The 17,150-nt window shown below is 43.2% G+C and overlaps 1 protein-coding gene across 4 annotated transcripts in view; it reads left to right on the forward strand.

The window, feature by feature from the left end:
* CRIM1 (cysteine rich transmembrane BMP regulator 1) overlaps positions 1-17,150 on the forward strand; it is a 209,324-nt gene that overhangs the window by 168,015 nt on the left and 24,159 nt on the right. For all 4 annotated transcript variants that reach the window (XM_070798502.1, XM_070798501.1, XM_070798500.1 and 1 more), the window contains 2 exons: positions 811-1,026; positions 6,395-6,616. In XM_070798502.1, the coding sequence (XP_070654603.1) occupies positions 811-1,026; positions 6,395-6,616 (438 nt within the window). The remainder of the gene's footprint in view (positions 1-810; positions 1,027-6,394; positions 6,617-17,150) is intronic.

Below are 17,150 nucleotides of genomic sequence, written 5' to 3' on the forward strand. Positions count from 1 at the left end.
TCTCACCAGGAGCTCCAAATTCCCCCTCCACTGGGGAGAAAGAGCTCATACTTACCGTCAACCTCTGAGCATTTACCTCTCTTGATCATATCACCAAATGTTTAGTCTCAAGTGAGGTTTCACACTGTAAATTCTGAAAAAGCAGTCCTGCTCACTGGGCCGACAGCTGGTCTATAGTGGGGTGTGTCCTGCTTAAGAGCAGGACTTATTTCTGAGCCTAAAAGGACCCAGGGCCCCAGAGATAATGAGGAGGATGAGGCACAAATCAGTTGGCAATTCTGTTTAATCTGTAGGCATATTCGTGATGCAAAGAAGCATAGACTTAGGTTCAAATGCCTTGTCTCCCCTTAATATTCTGAGTTCTCAGTTTCGTCATAAGTAAAATAGGATAACAGTACCTGTTCACACAGCTGGTGTAAGGAATAAATGAAGTAACACATGTAAAGTGCTAAACATGGAAACTGGACCATAGTGAGCATTCAGTTGGTGAGAGATCTTTATTCTAGACAATCCTACTCATTCATAGACATCCCCTAAGAGGCTCCTATTTCCTTCAGCAGTGAGGGTCCCTGTAATTTAATTGTCTCGACAGATTCTGTCATTCCATGTTGACAGGCTTGAACCACTTCCTGAAAAATAGCCCTTCTGCCTTATATTTCTGTGCATGGAATGTTTTCTCCCCTGTCCTCCGGGTAGGAGCCACCAGTTCGTCTCCTGTGTCCCTCAAAGCCCACAGCACCGGGTTCTTCACAAGCTGGTGAGACTGCAGCCCGATCATTTCCTGTGTTTGGCTCTTCTCTCGTTCCGCAGATGACTTCGTGGTGCAGAAGCCAGAGCTCAGCACGCCGTCCATCTGCCACGCGCCCGGGGGAGAGTACTTTGTGGAGGGAGAAACGTGGCACATTGACACCTGCACGCAGTGCACGTGCCACAGCGGGCGGGTGCTGTGTGAGACGGAGGTGTGCCCGCCGCTGCTCTGCCAGAACCCCACACGCACCCAGGACTCCTGCTGCCCACAGTGCCCAGGTAACCGGCGCTGCGTCACGGGGAGGGCCAGGGCCACAGCCCGAGCCTCGTCATCCTGCAAGACCAGTGGGCTGGGTGGAGCCCATGGGGTAACAGGCCAGGCCCAGTCACCAGTATCCCAGACAGGAGTGACCCGGGCAGCTGGCTTCCTGAATGCACTCCCTTCTGTCGAGCGCATGTTTATGCCATATGCCAAGTATGCTTTGCACCAGAGGTGACTGTAAACAATAACAGAAAATTGTTTCTACCTTTTTTTCCCTTAACCCTAAATCTCAGACTCAAGAGAGAGTCCTGCTGCACCAAATTATTCCAAATGATTTTGCTATTGTGAAGTCATCTTTGGCATTACAAAATGTGAAGAGCAGTTATTGATAAAGAATGTAAAATTATTTGAGAAACGTAAGATATATGTGTTTGATGAAGATACTTTGTTAAACAGAAGAATCGCTAAAATATGCATAACACCCACATTTTCAAATCTGCAGTGATTAAGATCCGAAAGTATTAAACGACCAGCACTGCATATGTCCAAAGAGCACTATTGTTTTCTTTTTTTTTTCAGTCTTCAGATAATCTGGCCTTAGCAGATGAATTTATAGTCATGTAACAAATACAATGAAATTTTGTCAGACTTTTTAAGCATAAATTGCTGATCTTGCAACTAAAGTAGCAATTCTAATTAATACCAGAATGTATAACTTTTTTCCAGAAGACACTTAATTTGTATAATTACCAAGTAGATAGCACACTAGTGTAGTTTTGCTATTGCTCAGTCTGTTATCTTTTCAACTTAAATCAATAATCATTTATTTTCTAAATGTATATTCTTAGAGCATTTTTGCTCAGTAAAACATAAACCCTTGCATTTGATTAGTTTCTTTACATTGGATTGTCTAGTCAACCAACTGGAATCTATTATTCTTTCATTATGTAACCAGCGTAGTTGATGTCCAAAATCTTCCTGGGTTCACATTGATGATATTTTTAATTGCATCAGATGAAATTGTAGGGATAGCCACATTTTTGCTGTTGTCATCATGCCCTGCTGCTTAGGTATTATCTTAGTACAGAGTCTTTGGTGTAATTTTCAACCATGTTAATCTGAAAAGCTTAATTAGTATGACATCTTTTCTAGTATAATAGTTCAGATGTGTTATGTTGTTATGATATACCCTGGAAACGACAGTGTTAGTCGCTTAGTCGTGTCCAACTCTTTGCAACCCCATGGACTTAGCCCACCAGGTTCTTCTGTCCGTGGAATTCTCCAGGCAAGAATACTGGAGTAGGTAGCCATTCCCTTCTCCAGGGGATCTTCCTGACCTAGGGATTGAACTCGGGTCTTCTGCATTGCACATGGATTGTTTACGCAATATACGCTAGTCCCTGCTATATTGTATAACATAACTCTTTTACTTAGATACAAACCCTACTAATGTTTCTCTGTTAATGTATGACCATGACTATTCCCATCCTCCTGATGGAAACTACTTTGAGTGGTCTTTTCACTGGTAATCATGAATTTAAATCCATTTATAGCTTCATTTTACAAGTGCTTAGGGACTGCCTGAATTGAGCCATGGGGATCCTGGGGTTGATGAGAACAGACACAACTCCTGTCTTATGAAGCAGTAATCCAGAAGAAGAGCTGAACGGTTTTTTTAAGTAAATCACGACAGAGTGAGAGGAGTGCCTGGAAAGGAAAGCACTTTTTAAAAAGCACATGTAGGAGCTTCCCTGGTGATCCAGTGGCCAAGACTCCATGCTCCCAGTGCAGGGGGCCCAGGTTCCATCCCTGGTGAGGGAACTAGCTCCCACATGCCACAGCTAAGTTCAAGTGTAGCCAAATAAATAAATATTTTAAAAAAAATTAAAAAGCACATGTAACCTAGGAAGCTTTAGCTAAAGTGAGAAGTACCTCAGTTGCTGCTTGTCTTAGGATCTAGGGGACGGGACATCTCCACTACCACGGGCCCAGATTTAACCTCTGACTGGATTCAGAGGTTCAGCCCAGGCAAAGAACAAGAGGTCCCTAGAAATGGGACTCCTTTGTGTGCTAAGGACTGATTTCTTAGAGCCAGGCCTCAAGGTCAGTGCACGTGAACAGAGGTCCTTCCGATTCTACCAGCAAATGGGAAGAAGCACCCCCTGTATACCTGGCTTTGACCTCTCCTTTATTAACGTATGCCTAGGTGACTCTTCCTTTCTTTGCATATAACTTGAGGGATACTTCAATGATAGCCTTTATCGTAAATGTTAGGACTTTGTTTCCTAGATCAGTATTCCAAAGGCTACACTTACATCTGTGAATAAGCATGTCCCTGGAGTGATCTTAGATTTTAAAATCAGTCACCTACCCCATCATTGATCTTTCAGAACTTTCCATTCATAGTTGTGTTGTAGTGATAAAAAGTCTTAAAATTCAAGTGAAGATCGACAGCAGCACTGATAAATGGAGTACTTCACAGCTAGAAGAATACCATCTCTAATCTTAGGATCATGTCATGCTGAGTCACTTCAGTTTTGTCCAACTGTTTGCGACCATGTGGACTGTAGCCCACCAGGCTTCTCTCGAGATGGATTCTCCAGGCAAGAATACTGGAGTGGGGTTGCTATACCCTCCTCCAGGGAATCTTCCTGACTCATGAGATCAAACCTCATCCCTAACACCTCCTGCATTGGCAAGTGGATTCTTTACCACTGGTGCCACCTGGGAAGCCCAGTCTTAGGATACTTGTATTGTAATATTGTCCCAAAATGATATATAGGTAATAAAACTAGAAGAATTGCATCCCTGTAGTGATTGGGAGTCCTCTGATGCTCTGTTGGTCCCTCTGTCCTTAACTTACATTCTCATCTGGCCTGGCTTAGAACAAGGCCTAGAAGTAGACTCATGAAGAAAGATTGACCATCCCTGTAGGTGACGATAAAGGGAGAAAATAGAAGAGCACTTCTTTCTTTTTCACACTTTTTAAAAATTCTCTTTTCATTTTTGGTATTTTAAAGTTGGAGAGAAGCATAGCACAGAAGAGAGAGGGAGCTGGAATAGAAATAAAAAGAATGAATGAACACCAGCGAAAGAACTGGTGAAAAATAGAATAAGTTAGTTAACACACTATTGACTGGGGGATTTTTGTAGAAACTAATGCCTATGACCGGCAATTTGTTATGTAAGTGAATATTGAAACATCTCTAGTCAATAATATTTGGGTCACAGAAAACATACTTATATGTCTGTAGTCAGTAACTTGTTAATATTTGGAATCAGAGGTATAAAAAGGGGTTCTCCTTTCTTCCTAAAAATGGAAAGATGCCCAACAAAGGAAGATACCGTGGGCAAGATACCAGATGACACCTTCATCAGGCTTCAGTTAGTCTCCTGCCCGTGGGGCAGACACTGCATCTCAGCTGCAGGTCTCACTCCAGCTCTGCTGGCACACCCCTGTGTCCCCTGAGGTCCCCTCCAGACTGTAGGATATTCGTTTCAGCTGCTAGTTCATGATTTCATCACTGCTTCCTCTTCTGAGTTTTCAGATACCAGGTTGGATGTTGCTTGCAAGAGCTAAGCTGTCATAACCCGCAGAAACCTCATGCCAGCTTGCAGAACCTCACGTAGACTAGTGTGAGTTGCCCTGATTGCCAGCCAAATCAAAAGTTAACGTCAGTCAGTCTCTTAAAAAGAACTTAGCCCTCAACATGGATGACCAGAAAAGATCCCTGAGAAAGCAGTCCCATCTTCCCATCTTTAACTCACATGCATGTGATCCAGTTTTCCTAACTGAACCTGGAGCACTTTTGGAGCAGTGGAAACCAGTGGCTGTTCTTTCTCTGTTGCTGCCTTCAGGACTGGCAGTAGGAGATACAGTTACACAATTTGGTCTCAGAGCCCAAAACAAAGCAGCTACCCCACTTCTCATAGAGACTCTCCTTGTCCAGCCATACTTGTTGCCAGAGGGTGTCTTCATGAGGGGGACAGAAAGTGGAACGCTGAGAGCGTCTGCAGGACTGTGATCACTACATGTTTATTAAAGAGCAGACTTCATGAAGTTGATTCTGAGAAGAACAGATGATACTTCTGTCCCTGTGTCCACTGAGAAAATGGGATTCTCTTCAAGAATCGCTGGGTGGGACCATCCTGCCTCTTCTAGACTCTCAAGTGCAGAGGTTGTTAGAAGTGCTCTCTTGTCAGTGACGTTACTCAACCAGGAACCTCACCAGCTTGTGCTTTCCTTTGTTATAGCCCATCAGCTTTCTGCTTGAGTTAACAGTTCTCAAGTCATTTCAGTGAATGCTAATACCCAAAGAGATATCCAGGGTTTTCTGGCGATGTTCTTTTCTGTTGCAAGATTTCGAGATCCTCTGGTCTGTCTGTACATAGGGAAAACATACAAGACTTGCAGCTAGTTTCTCTGTGGGTACATCCTCAGGAGTTACTACATTCTGCATCACCTTTTAGCCATTAATGTGAATGCCTGAACATTGAAGTGTCACATGAGGTTTAGAAGTCTGTTTGGGTGTTGGTTGGCTAGGACTGCATGGGGCTGCAAATAGGAGAAACCCCAGCTCAGTTTTTAAACAAGTAGAGGTTTCTTTTCCATGCATTATGGGAAGCTTGGAGCCAGATGTTGACCACATCAATTTAGTATCTTAGTGATAGCAAGGCCTCTCTTTACAGGTATGAGAAGGGTATTACAGCTACAGGCCACAGGCTTATAGTCAAGGCTGGAAGGTTAAGGGTCGCTTTACATCTGCCCTTCTTTTAAGGAAGGGTAAGTTGGGACTTCCCTCGTGGTCCATTGGTTAAGACTCCACTCCCACTGCAGGGGGGTCAGGTTCAGTCCTTGGTTGAGGAACTAAGATCTCACATACCACATGGTGTGGCCACAAAAACAAAAATAAAAATATTTAAGAAAAAGGGGGAAGCAAAAGCTTTCACAGAGGTCCCCTGATTACCAGTAAATCCATTGGCTACAGCTTAGTGACACAGCTGCCTCTAGTCGTGCGGGAGAAAAGGAAGGAGCAGATTGTTCCACCTGACGTATCAACCTTGTGGTCCAAGTCCTCAGCCACCCCACCTCCCGTCCCCCAAATCAGGATTTTGTTATGCTAAGGAGAAAAGGTAGCATGGATGTTGTGCAAACAACTAACAGAATCTCTGCAACAGACCTTTTATGTCTGTTGTTTGCTTAAAAAACCCAGACCTGGTCCAAGTCAGACATGCTCTTTTGTTCCTGAGTCTGTTTTAAGGAGACACACGAATGCCTGGTGGGCGAGCGTGCTTCGTGTGGGGCAGAGTGAGGCTCGCTGTGTTGCACAGTGGGTGCCTTGCAGCATCTTCTTTCCACTGCTGACCTTCTGTTCACTTTTGCAGATGAACCTCTCCAGCCTTCCTCATCCCACAATGACAGTGTGCCTAGTTACTGCAAAAACGATGAAGGGGATATATTCCTGGCAGCTGAGTCCTGGAAACCCGACGTGTGTACCAGCTGCGTGTGCATGGATAGCGTCATTAGCTGTTACTCTGAGTCTTGCCCTTCTGTATCCTGTGAAAGACCTGTGTTGAGAAAAGGCCAGTGTTGTCCCTACTGCATAGGTAAGACCAAGAAAAAAATCGTTTCTCCTGCCCAGCAACCACTAATTCTCTATTGACAGCTATATGCGTAGATCAGTTAGTAATTTTGAAATCCGTTTTTCTGGTTGACATACCACACAGGCCCAGTGTAGGTCACAACAGGAGGAGCAAAGATGAGAAAGGTGTATTCCCGAGGTAAAACATGTTGAGAGTACAGAAATGCTTTCTGAGGATATCATAATGTTACAATGCCATCAGGTTCTACTGGGCTCCTTTGCATTTGGGGATTTTCACCATTAGAGTTAGAACTCTCCTCCTTCACCTTATTATTGTCTGTGGTCTTTTTGTCCACAGACCCACCATGTCTCATATCAGAGTACACTTCGTGCCTGAAGCTTGCCACTACCTTAAGATCAGCCAAATACCAGATACTGATTTAAACTCCCAGTTCTTCCTCTGTCTGCTGACACTTAATTGATCCTATTTAGACCATGCGGTCATCCATGTTGAGGACCTAGGGACACAGAATGAGACCTGTGTCACATCAGAGCCCTCTCCTTCATGTGACCCACGGGGATGCGTCTTACGATCAGAGAACATACGTATATTAGCCCCAGACATCTATACCAAAACTGGTCCTATGCACACAAGCCAGATGCTGTTCTGGAGTCCCGAAGGTGAGGCTCAGACAGCTGGCAGCTCTAATACAGCACAGTCCCTACTCCCAAGGCTCTCACTCTCTCTGCTTCTGTCTCAAGTAAAACTCATAAAGTCAAGTGAAAGACAATGACGTATCTCAGTCCAGTTGTGAACCTATAGTCAGAGTTAGCAGGTGAAAAATTAGGCAAGCTGTATTAATGGCAGGCATCACGCGTTTATTGTTGAAGGTATTTGCATGCTTTCTAGATGCAAGTCAGTGCATATATTTGGGGTAAATGCGTGAGGAGGAGGGGAAATCCTCTGGCCACAGGACTTTGTAGCAGCCCGTGTAGATGAGTCAGTAAACGGTGCTCAGGTGCCCATCGGCCACCACTCAAGCTTCTCAGGATAGCTCCTCCGGCCACTCTGTGGGGTCACGCCCTCTGAACACTTATTCTGCACATTAGTATACGAGAGATGGAAAGATTTCAAAACACAATTTCTGGTCTCAGGAATTTTACAGAGCTTGATTTTATCCATGTCATGGTTAGGGAATGTGTGAAAATGGATTCTCTTCTTTTCATAGGGTGACTGTCTATCCAGTTTATTCTTTAAACTGTGCTTTTGTGAGTGAAGTGGGGACTGTTCATAATTTTGATGGGACCATGGCTCTAGACCAAGAGTGTCCCAAGCCAGTGGGGACCTATGGTTGCCCCACCTCTTAGTGACAGGGATGCTAGATCTGCTGTAATACCTACAAAGCTGGCTTTGTAGCTTGTAAGCGGAAGCCAAAAATGTATCAAGGCATCCATCCAGCTTACTGCTACATATCTTCTCAGAGAGTTGACTGGCATTCATCTTGTTAAAAATGGCATAGTCTTTGATGAGATCTGAATGAAAAGTGTAACCAGGTCACTATTTCAGACCAGGGCATTGGTAGAGGGGGCGGAAATGTACAGCCAGGACCAACATATTGAAATACCAAAACTTCTGTCCTAAGGAGACAATTTATAAATCAACCAGGAGTACTTGGATCATAGTTGGAAACCAAGGCCCAGGAAACCTGAGAATTCTGTAACCTTCAGAGGAAAAACCCAGCTGTGAATTTCTCATGTGTTGAAACGCTCTGAATTTTTTTTTTTTTAAGATAAAAATGTTCCTGTTGTGTTTTGCTACTTAATGGTGAATATGTGATTAGTAAGTTGCTCAACTAATTAATGTGTTTCCATGTGATAGTAGTAAATCACTTTACTGTCTCACAAAACCAGTTTAACAAATCAATACTTATGGAAAGAAACCTGCATATCCTAGAATTCTGTGTTCTTTGTCTTTTTTTTTTTTTTTGCTTTTGCTTTCATGTTTTCCTATTCCAATTCCTGCATCTAGACTGTACATTCTTCTTTAGTGTGGGGAGGAAAATACCAGTTTGGCCTCAATTTGTGATTTTGATTTCAAATTAGATTATAGGCACTTTCACTAAATTGTGGTTCACATAAACTCATAACGACAGAGTAGAAATTTTGATTCTGTTACAACAGTCCCCACCCCCACCGCCCCAGCTACATTGATGCAGGTATAACTGTATAATATAAACCTATGAGGTATCTTCTGCCAAACATGTTTGGGGTCTTTAACAGTTGATGAGTAATACTGTGTGCTGTTATCCTCACATTCATCTTAATTTATTCATACATGTTTTATTTCTGAAATAGTCATTGTTGTTATCATTTAGTTGCCAAGTCATGTCCAACTCTCTGCAACCCAATGTTGGACTGTAGCCCACCAGGCTCCTCCGTCCATGGGATTCCAACAGGCAAGAACACTGGAGTGGGTGACCATTTCCTACTTCTCCAACCCAGGGATGGAACCCAGTTCTCCTGCTTGTTAATCCAAGCAGATTCTTTACACTGAGGCACCTGGGAAGCCTTGAAATAGTCATTAGGAGTCGCTGTATGCATCATGCTGCTGCTGCTGCTGCTAAGTCGCTTCAGTCGTGTCCGACTCTGTGCGACCCCATAGACGGCAGCCCACCAGGCTCCCCCGTCCCTGGGATTCTCCAGGCAAGAACACTGGAGTAGGTTGCCATTTCCTTCTCCAGGGCATGAAAGTGAAAGTGAAGTCGCTCAGTCGTGTCCTACCCTCAGCGACCCCATGGACCGCAGCCTTCCGGCAGGAGTACTGAAGTGGGGTGCCATTGCCTTCTCCGCTGTGTGCGTCATACTTTCTTGCAATTAGGCTTTCAGATTGGGCTTCATTCTGTCCCCCAGCTAATACTCAAGCGTATGAAGTCACATTCAGTTCATGACTACGATTTGAGGATTTTCTGACCCTCCAGTTCGCTCCCTTCACCTCTCCAGACTTCTTCTCTCGTCAGCTTCCCATCAGCATGGTCCCTCTGTAAGGGCACCAAGCCTAGGCAGCCGTAGCATGCCTGTGAGCAGTTGTCAGCTGTGCCGCACCGGCAAAGTCTTCATCCCCATCCACATCACTGAGCAAAGGGAAAAGTGGGCATGCCATCATTCTGCATGGCATAAAGCTCCCAATGGCTTCTCAGCAGGCTCCAAGCACCAGTGCTTTCGTTGTCTCCTGTTCCAGGCTTTCTCACTGTGAACCCAGCTCCTTGTTAACCCAGGCAGTCTGGTCCCAGGGTCACGTGTACCTCCGCCAAGCCTACGGCGCTGACCTCACCATGACTGCAGATCACCTCCCTGGGTGCATTTTCTTCCAAATCAATCAAATACAGATTTCTAAAAAACCGGATACCTGCCTTTGATCTGACTTCTTTTTTTTAGTGATAAAATCTCTGAAGAAAAGTGTTCTTGCTTTCATCTTGTAAAGTAGCCTCTTTTTCTTACCACAAGAGAACTGAAAAGGGTGATCCTGCTAAACATAGTATTATTACAAATGTTTGGTGTTCCTTTCAGATAAATTATCAAGTCAGTAAAGTGCAATGATAATGCTTCTCTCTAATGTGTGAAGGCCTCATATTATGTGTACTAATTTAACAGAATGTGTAATACAGACATAATTAAAAGGATTGATGATTAATTTTGAAAAGTGAACAGCTTTGTCTAATTACTTATAATACCCATCATTAAGGAATTCATCTTTGTACTGGAAAGAAGCTAAGTAGTAATTACCCAATCATTTTAGTGGAACATCTTCAGATTCTTGAATTTTTTCTATTCTAGCTTCCTACACAAATACGTACAAACCTAGATTTTATTCTCATAGGCTTTTTGACTGTCATGATGGCTTAAAGAACGGAGAATGAGAATCAAGAGATGACTTGAATGTAGCTCAGGTGGGGATAAAAGGCCTGGTAGGAATTTTAATGTGTGATGGCAGATTTGACACATGGTTCCTTAGAAAGAGCAGATGCCTTCTTCATGTCAGACTTGCAAGGTAGCATCTGGGGCCTTATCACTGACTACATGCTACGTGCCTTTTTGGAACCTTCCTGAAGAAAAAAATTATTTCAGTGCTTCAGTGATATCTTTATCCCATCACTGCTAAAGGGCAGCAGGTGGTGTACCACCAGCACTTCCTGTGCCTGAGGGGACGCTTGTCCTGGACACATTACCATTGCTCTGATGTCTGTGTCGGTGATGCTTCTGCCAAGGGCCAAACTGGCGTCTTCTGTCAGCAACCCAGCAGGTCTGCACCATGTCCAAGAGCGCAGTCATTCCCGAGTGTTATATTCCCAACTACTATATTTGCATTATGTAATATAAAACATTATAGATTGATGATACCTATTACTATAGATATTATCTGTAATATTATAAAATATAAAGAAAGGGCACTACATTGATCATAAAGGTCTCTCTTCATTTAGTCTTTGGGGTCTTCAAGCCCATATTGCTGCTGCAGCATACCTGATGACTTTGGAAATGTAGGTGTTCAGGTGTCCCCCCTGACCCCCCACCAGATGAGGAGCTGAATAAGCAAATCTTGTGTGGGCCAAGTCATAAGTATGACTCAGTGCATAGAATGCAGTAAGTCCCCAGCATATGAACCTTTAAGCTGCAAACTTTCAAAGATGAAAACATGCACTCACGTGTTCAATCACGTCAGGTAGCATGTCTGGCATACATTGTCACATTCATGTGTCCTCTACAAGTGGCTGTGTTCTTGTGTACTTTACTGTATAGGACTGTACAGAGTACAGAAGTACAGTGTATTTATTTCTAGCCCAGGATGTCCAAAGACAAGCACAAAAGCAGCAGTGATGTAGCTGGCACTGTACTGTACTTGCCAAGGTAGTGTACTATAAGATTAAAATGTTATCTCTGTTTCTTTGTGTCTGTTTTTTATGTATTATTTGTGTAAAAAGCATTATAAACCCATTACGCTATAGTACTGTATGCATGCTTAGTTGCTCAGTCGTGTCTGACTCTTTCGCCACCACATGGACTGTAACCCACCAGACTCCTTTGTCCAAGGGATTTCCCAGGCAAGAATAATGAAGTGGGTTGCCATTTCCTTCTTCAGAGAATCTTCCCGATCCAGGGATCAAACCCAAGTCTCCTGTGTCTCCTGCATTGCATATGGATTCTTTACCTGCTGAGCCATCAGGGAAGACTATTTAGCCGATTGTGTTAGTTGGGTACCTAGGCTAACTTTGCTGGACTTATGAACAAATTAGACTTAGAATTTGCTCTCTGAATGGAACTCGTCCATATGTACAGGACTTGCTGAATTGTCTTGAAATGTAGCATTGGCAAGCATTTTTATTTATTTGTAGCTGTATGTTATTTTATAAAATATCTGAGGTCAGATATTTAGAGCCAAGTTTGTTGGCTGGAAATCCCTGAGTCACTGCGTCTTTCTCATTTAAGTTTTCATCAAAGGCTTAGTTATTTTGGGAGGATAGTCATTTTTCTTTTGTGTGTTTGTCTACACACACACATATTTATTTCATAATTTGATGTGAACAAAATTATATTCTGATTACATGTCTTCAAGTCATCAGTATCTTTTAAGTGTCTTTAAGTATCTCGTATCTTTAAGGATCTGTGAAAATGAGTTCTAGTATAGATGGTACATGAAAAAGTGGTTTTCTTGTGGGTTATATCAAAACATCTGTCTGATTAGAGATTAGCTACTTTTATGTTTTTATATGTCTTATGTTAACATTTGAGTTGGAGCTTTCAAGTGGAGTCCAGCTGTCTTGGCACTCAGTTGTCCTGGTGTCATTATATTTCCTCTCCACAGTGATCTTAACTAGCAAATGATTAATAATATTTCTCCTTGGTAAGGAGACTTACCAAGACTTACAACTTGGTAATGACTGTGCTTTATATCAGTCTATCATACTACATTCGTTTTTGCCTAGATTTATGTTTATTTGTTTAGGTATCTTTTAGAGATAAATATAAATACTATCTCTTTGGAACATCTGTTGATTATTGTGTATTTAACTCAGCCCAAGAATCAAACAGGAAATAGTTAATATAGCATCCCTAAGATATACAATCCATAGGACTAAATGTTGTGTATTTTTAACCCATCATGCCATAATATTAGCATCTTCATTGGAACACTTTTCACAGCTATTTCTCCAATATGTTTTGCTAAAATTAAAAACTTCTGTGTGTTGGGAAGAGAATGTACTTTAAAGCCAAGGTGTTACGACCCCATCTCTGGCACATTCTACCTATAGGTCTTGGTGATAAGACAACTGTTGCTCAGTTTTCTCATCTGTAAGATGAGAATAATAATATTGTTCTATACTTCACTAAAGTTCTGTGAAAATTAAGTGATACACATATGTGCATGCATGCTTAGTCACTCTATTGTGTCTGGCTTCTTTCTGACCCCATGGACTATACCCCATCCGTCTCCTCTGTCCATAGGATTTTCCAGGCAAGAATAATGGTGTGGGTAGCCATTCCCTTCCCCAGGGAATCTTCCCCATCCAAGAATCGAACCTGGGTCTCCTGCATTGCAGGCAGATTCTTTATTGTCTGAGCCACCATATTTATGAAAAGTCCATACATATGTGAAGTCTGTTTGTTGCTCAGTTGTGTCCATCTCTTTGTGACCCCATGGACTGTAACCTGCCAAGCTCCTCTGTCCATGGAATTCTCCAGACAAGAATACTGGAGTGGTTAGCCATTCCCTTCTCTAGGGGATCTTCCTGACCCAGGGATCAAACTCAGATCTTCTGCATTGCAGGCAGATTCTTTACCATTTGAGTCACCAGGGAAGCCCAGTATGTGAAAGCTCCTTAAAATGGTAAATAGGATATGAATATATATTGGCTCAGAGTTACAGCTCTTTGAACACGTGGTACACCTGACCTAGGTGACAGACACCACAGGGACTCTTCATATCTCACTCTAAATACAGCACCCACCTTTCTGCAAGAGAAACTGGATATCGCATCCCAGTGATGAATTTCTGAAGGACGCAAGTATCTGAGAAAACACTTTGGTGATATACTTCATCCTGCACACTTCTAGCTTAAATAAATAGCCCATGATGCCCTCAGTCACCTTATCATGACCCCAGTGGAAGCAGCGTGCTACCTGAAGGTCTGTTTTGCAGCTGGGTGGTAGCAGTGCCTGGCCCCCAGGCCTCAGAGCTTCACTTAACTTCCATGCCTCTGGACATCACACAGGAGAGAGGGGGAGCTCCTTTATTTTTCTGTTTGCATTGAGAGGCTAGTCCCGTGTGAGGCGTCCATGGACTTGCTGTACAGGATCCGCTGTGATTACTGGAAGCAAAAGATGTTGTGTTTACTATCGGGAGGCACCCAAGTGCTTCCTGCATGTTCTTCAGAGCTCTAGCTCCCTGGGGCCCCTGCTCTGCAACCCCGGTGGTCACAGACAGTGCCTGCCGAGTGATGTGAGCAAAAGGAAAGCGGGATGCTTTTCTGTGTATTGTTTGGAGGGTGTAAGACGGGTAACATTCGGTTGTCATGCACTATACTAACTTTGGAACTGGTCTAAAGTTGTCGTGATAAAAATAAACAGGGTTTGATTTCAGTTTGTTTAGATCGTGCCCTCCACCCTAGGAAGCATCTCATCTTGCTTATCCCATAGGCAGCTTTCCCCTCTCACTTCTGTATCCTTTCCAGGCCCCTGGCTGTGTAAATAGAAATTCAAGTTGTTCTGGTTAACTTGGGGGAAACTTCTGAGTGGCATGTCTTTATCTCATCTTCGGCTCTGTGTTCTTATTTTAAAGATGTCTGTTGCACGGAAGGGAGACTGGCACTGGTCTTTGCAGAATATTAGTAGGTGCCTTTTGCCTCTGATTTCTGCCCAGGGGCCAGCCCTGATTGTGCAGCCTCTAATGAGGGGTGAGGACCCCCTTTAACAGGATTATATTTCAGTGACAAAATGCAGTCAGACCTGAAGTCAGTCTGCAGACTGACCAAGCTCGGGCTCTAATGGGATGAAGCACCTCCTGTAAGTACAGAAACTCTGGTGCAGAAACTGGCCACCCTGCGAAGCCCACTGGCTTCTGCTTCAGAGTTTTTTTAATCTAGAGAAGAGTCAATCTTTATATTCTTTAAAGTTCGAAATGGAATGTTTCCTTGAACTTCTATCCAAGAAGTGTTCAATCAACCCATAACATGCTTATACAAGGATGAATAAGTTCTATCGCTGAGAAAGTCCCTCCTCTTTGCATGCAGCAGGAATCAGAGATCGCTGCGTTTATCAGTTTGGTAGGAACTCAGGAAAATTTATAATTTCTCTGTTAACTTAGAACCCTATGTCAGCACCTATTCTTTCCAATATGTTGAAGAAACCTGAAAGCCTCTTTTGGCCTTTATAAAGAGACCTGGACTCTCATCCCAAGAAATAAAATAAAAGCAGAAAATGGGCCTTTCAGGAAAAGTCCTAAAACCAGGAGCAGATCTGTCTTTCCAGCAGTGAAGACATTATAGAGATCGGGACCTTTAAGTACAAGCCACCATTCTCCTTGCCATAACCTTTCTCTGCCCCCCATCCTCCACCAAAAAAAAAAAAAAAAAAACCCACCAAAAAACACAGTATATAGAGGTAAGAGTCAGCCTACATGGCAGTGCTGTGACCAGTTGTCTCAGTTTTTTCTTTCTATGTAAGTGAATTAAGAGCAAGTATTTTGTTAGAAGCTAAAAGTTACAAGCTAAAGTACTCAGTTTTTTAGATTAATCAGTAAGTTTTATTTTTGTATTTTTAGCCAAAAGCCTTATCACTTGCTGATGGAGTAACTGTGTTAGATCTCTGCCTCACTGAAATCGTCTAGGCTGCTTGCACCTGCTTTCAGTAAGACTTGATTGAGTTCCGCTTCTGTGCTCCTTGTCAGTCTTTGGAGCTCCAGCAGACCAGCATGCTCAAAACCAGTCTTCATCTTCTGTGCCTACAGATCTCTCCACTCCTTAGTGACCTGCTCATTTTGCTCAGGTTCCTTTTTCGTTATGATTTCTGTTTATCTCCACTTTATGTAAAAGAAAAAAAAAGCTAGTTTCTCCAACAGGAGGCACCTGCATTACACTGATTCTCCATCATAGAGTGTGCCCAGCTTGGGATATAAAAATGCAGAGTATATCACAGGGCAGGGATCACAGTGTCCTGTCAGCTAAGGGAGAGTGAAATGTAAGGTCATAGTAGGTTCTCGGCGCTTTGTAAAAGTTAGCCAGCAGTTTCCACCTCCTCTGTGCTCCCCTAACTCAGCCATGTCAGTGGAAATGCTTGCCGACTTTTCCACTCTCACTTCTCGTCTTACATGACCCACAGTGTAACCGGTACCTTTCTCCACCTACCTAAATGATTGCACTAAAGTTTTCTTTAAATTCCTCGAACCTTAATCTTAAGAAATCAGTTTGAAGTGTATTATTATTAGCAGGGCCTGGAGTTGGCACAGTTTTCTCCAAGTCATTTGGCACATGTGTTTGGACCTGAAATCACGTAAAGCTGCTAAGATCCCTGGGATCCAGGAATCTCCCGGAGGGCAGAAACGCCCCGCCCCCGCCTCCCGGCCGTGTGCGCTGCGTCCCCGTCCCCGGTGTCTAGCATGGCGCCCTCCACAGTGAGGTGTGGGGAACACGGGCACCCAGTGCTCCGCTGGGCTGGATGCTTCTGATGGGACTTCTTGCTCCAGAAGCAAGAGCTGCATTTAGCTTCTTGGCCACGAGGATCCCAGAGTAAATTACTTTTCAGGTCTCTAAATAGTACGCTGGAGATTTGAAAGAACTGATGCCATTTCTAAAGCTGCCCAACTTCCTCCCAGGAAGTTACTCCCACACTGAGACTCTGACTTCATGACCTACCACAACCAGATTTAGAACCTGAACCACCTATGTAGGGAAGTTATCTCCTGGCAGAAATGGAAAAGTCCAACTGTCATACAGTTTCTAGCAGATTTTACTTTTTATAACCTTTGCCAGAGGAAAGGCAGTAGGGAGTCTGAAACTCCTTTCTTTTCACCATGGTCAGATTCAGAGCAGCACCTGATGCTGCGCCAGTGGCTCCTGAGAGACTAAATTGGACTTTTAGAGAGGAGGAAAAGGACCCAATTTTAGTATCTAGGTTTCTCCCCAGCTGTTAATTAGCTTTATGGTGTAATTAGTAAAATAGCTCAAGAGGAGAAGCAAAATCCAACTTTTAATGGCCTGGGAAGCCTTTTTTCTTATCTTAAAAAGAAGTGAAACAGCAAGGTTCAGGCGGTGGGAGCGGTCGGTTCAAAAGGAGTTCACATTTCAAAATCTTATCACTTCTTCCTCCTCTCTTTTCATATAACCAGAATCAAGAAAAAGGGGGAAAAAAGAAAAACCACACCGAATTTTCCAAACTCTATCACTGAAAGAGATCACATATCTTTTATTGTAGTCAGAATGCAAGATAATGTTGCTTCTGTTTGAATCCAAAAATATAAGATGTATGTCTGATCGTGCCGTAAGTTAAACACCCACCCTGCGACTCAC

This window comes from Bos indicus, chromosome 11 (genome assembly GCF_029378745.1).
Source record: "Bos indicus isolate NIAB-ARS_2022 breed Sahiwal x Tharparkar chromosome 11, NIAB-ARS_B.indTharparkar_mat_pri_1.0, whole genome shotgun sequence".
NCBI lineage: Eukaryota > Metazoa > Chordata > Mammalia > Artiodactyla > Bovidae > Bos > Bos indicus.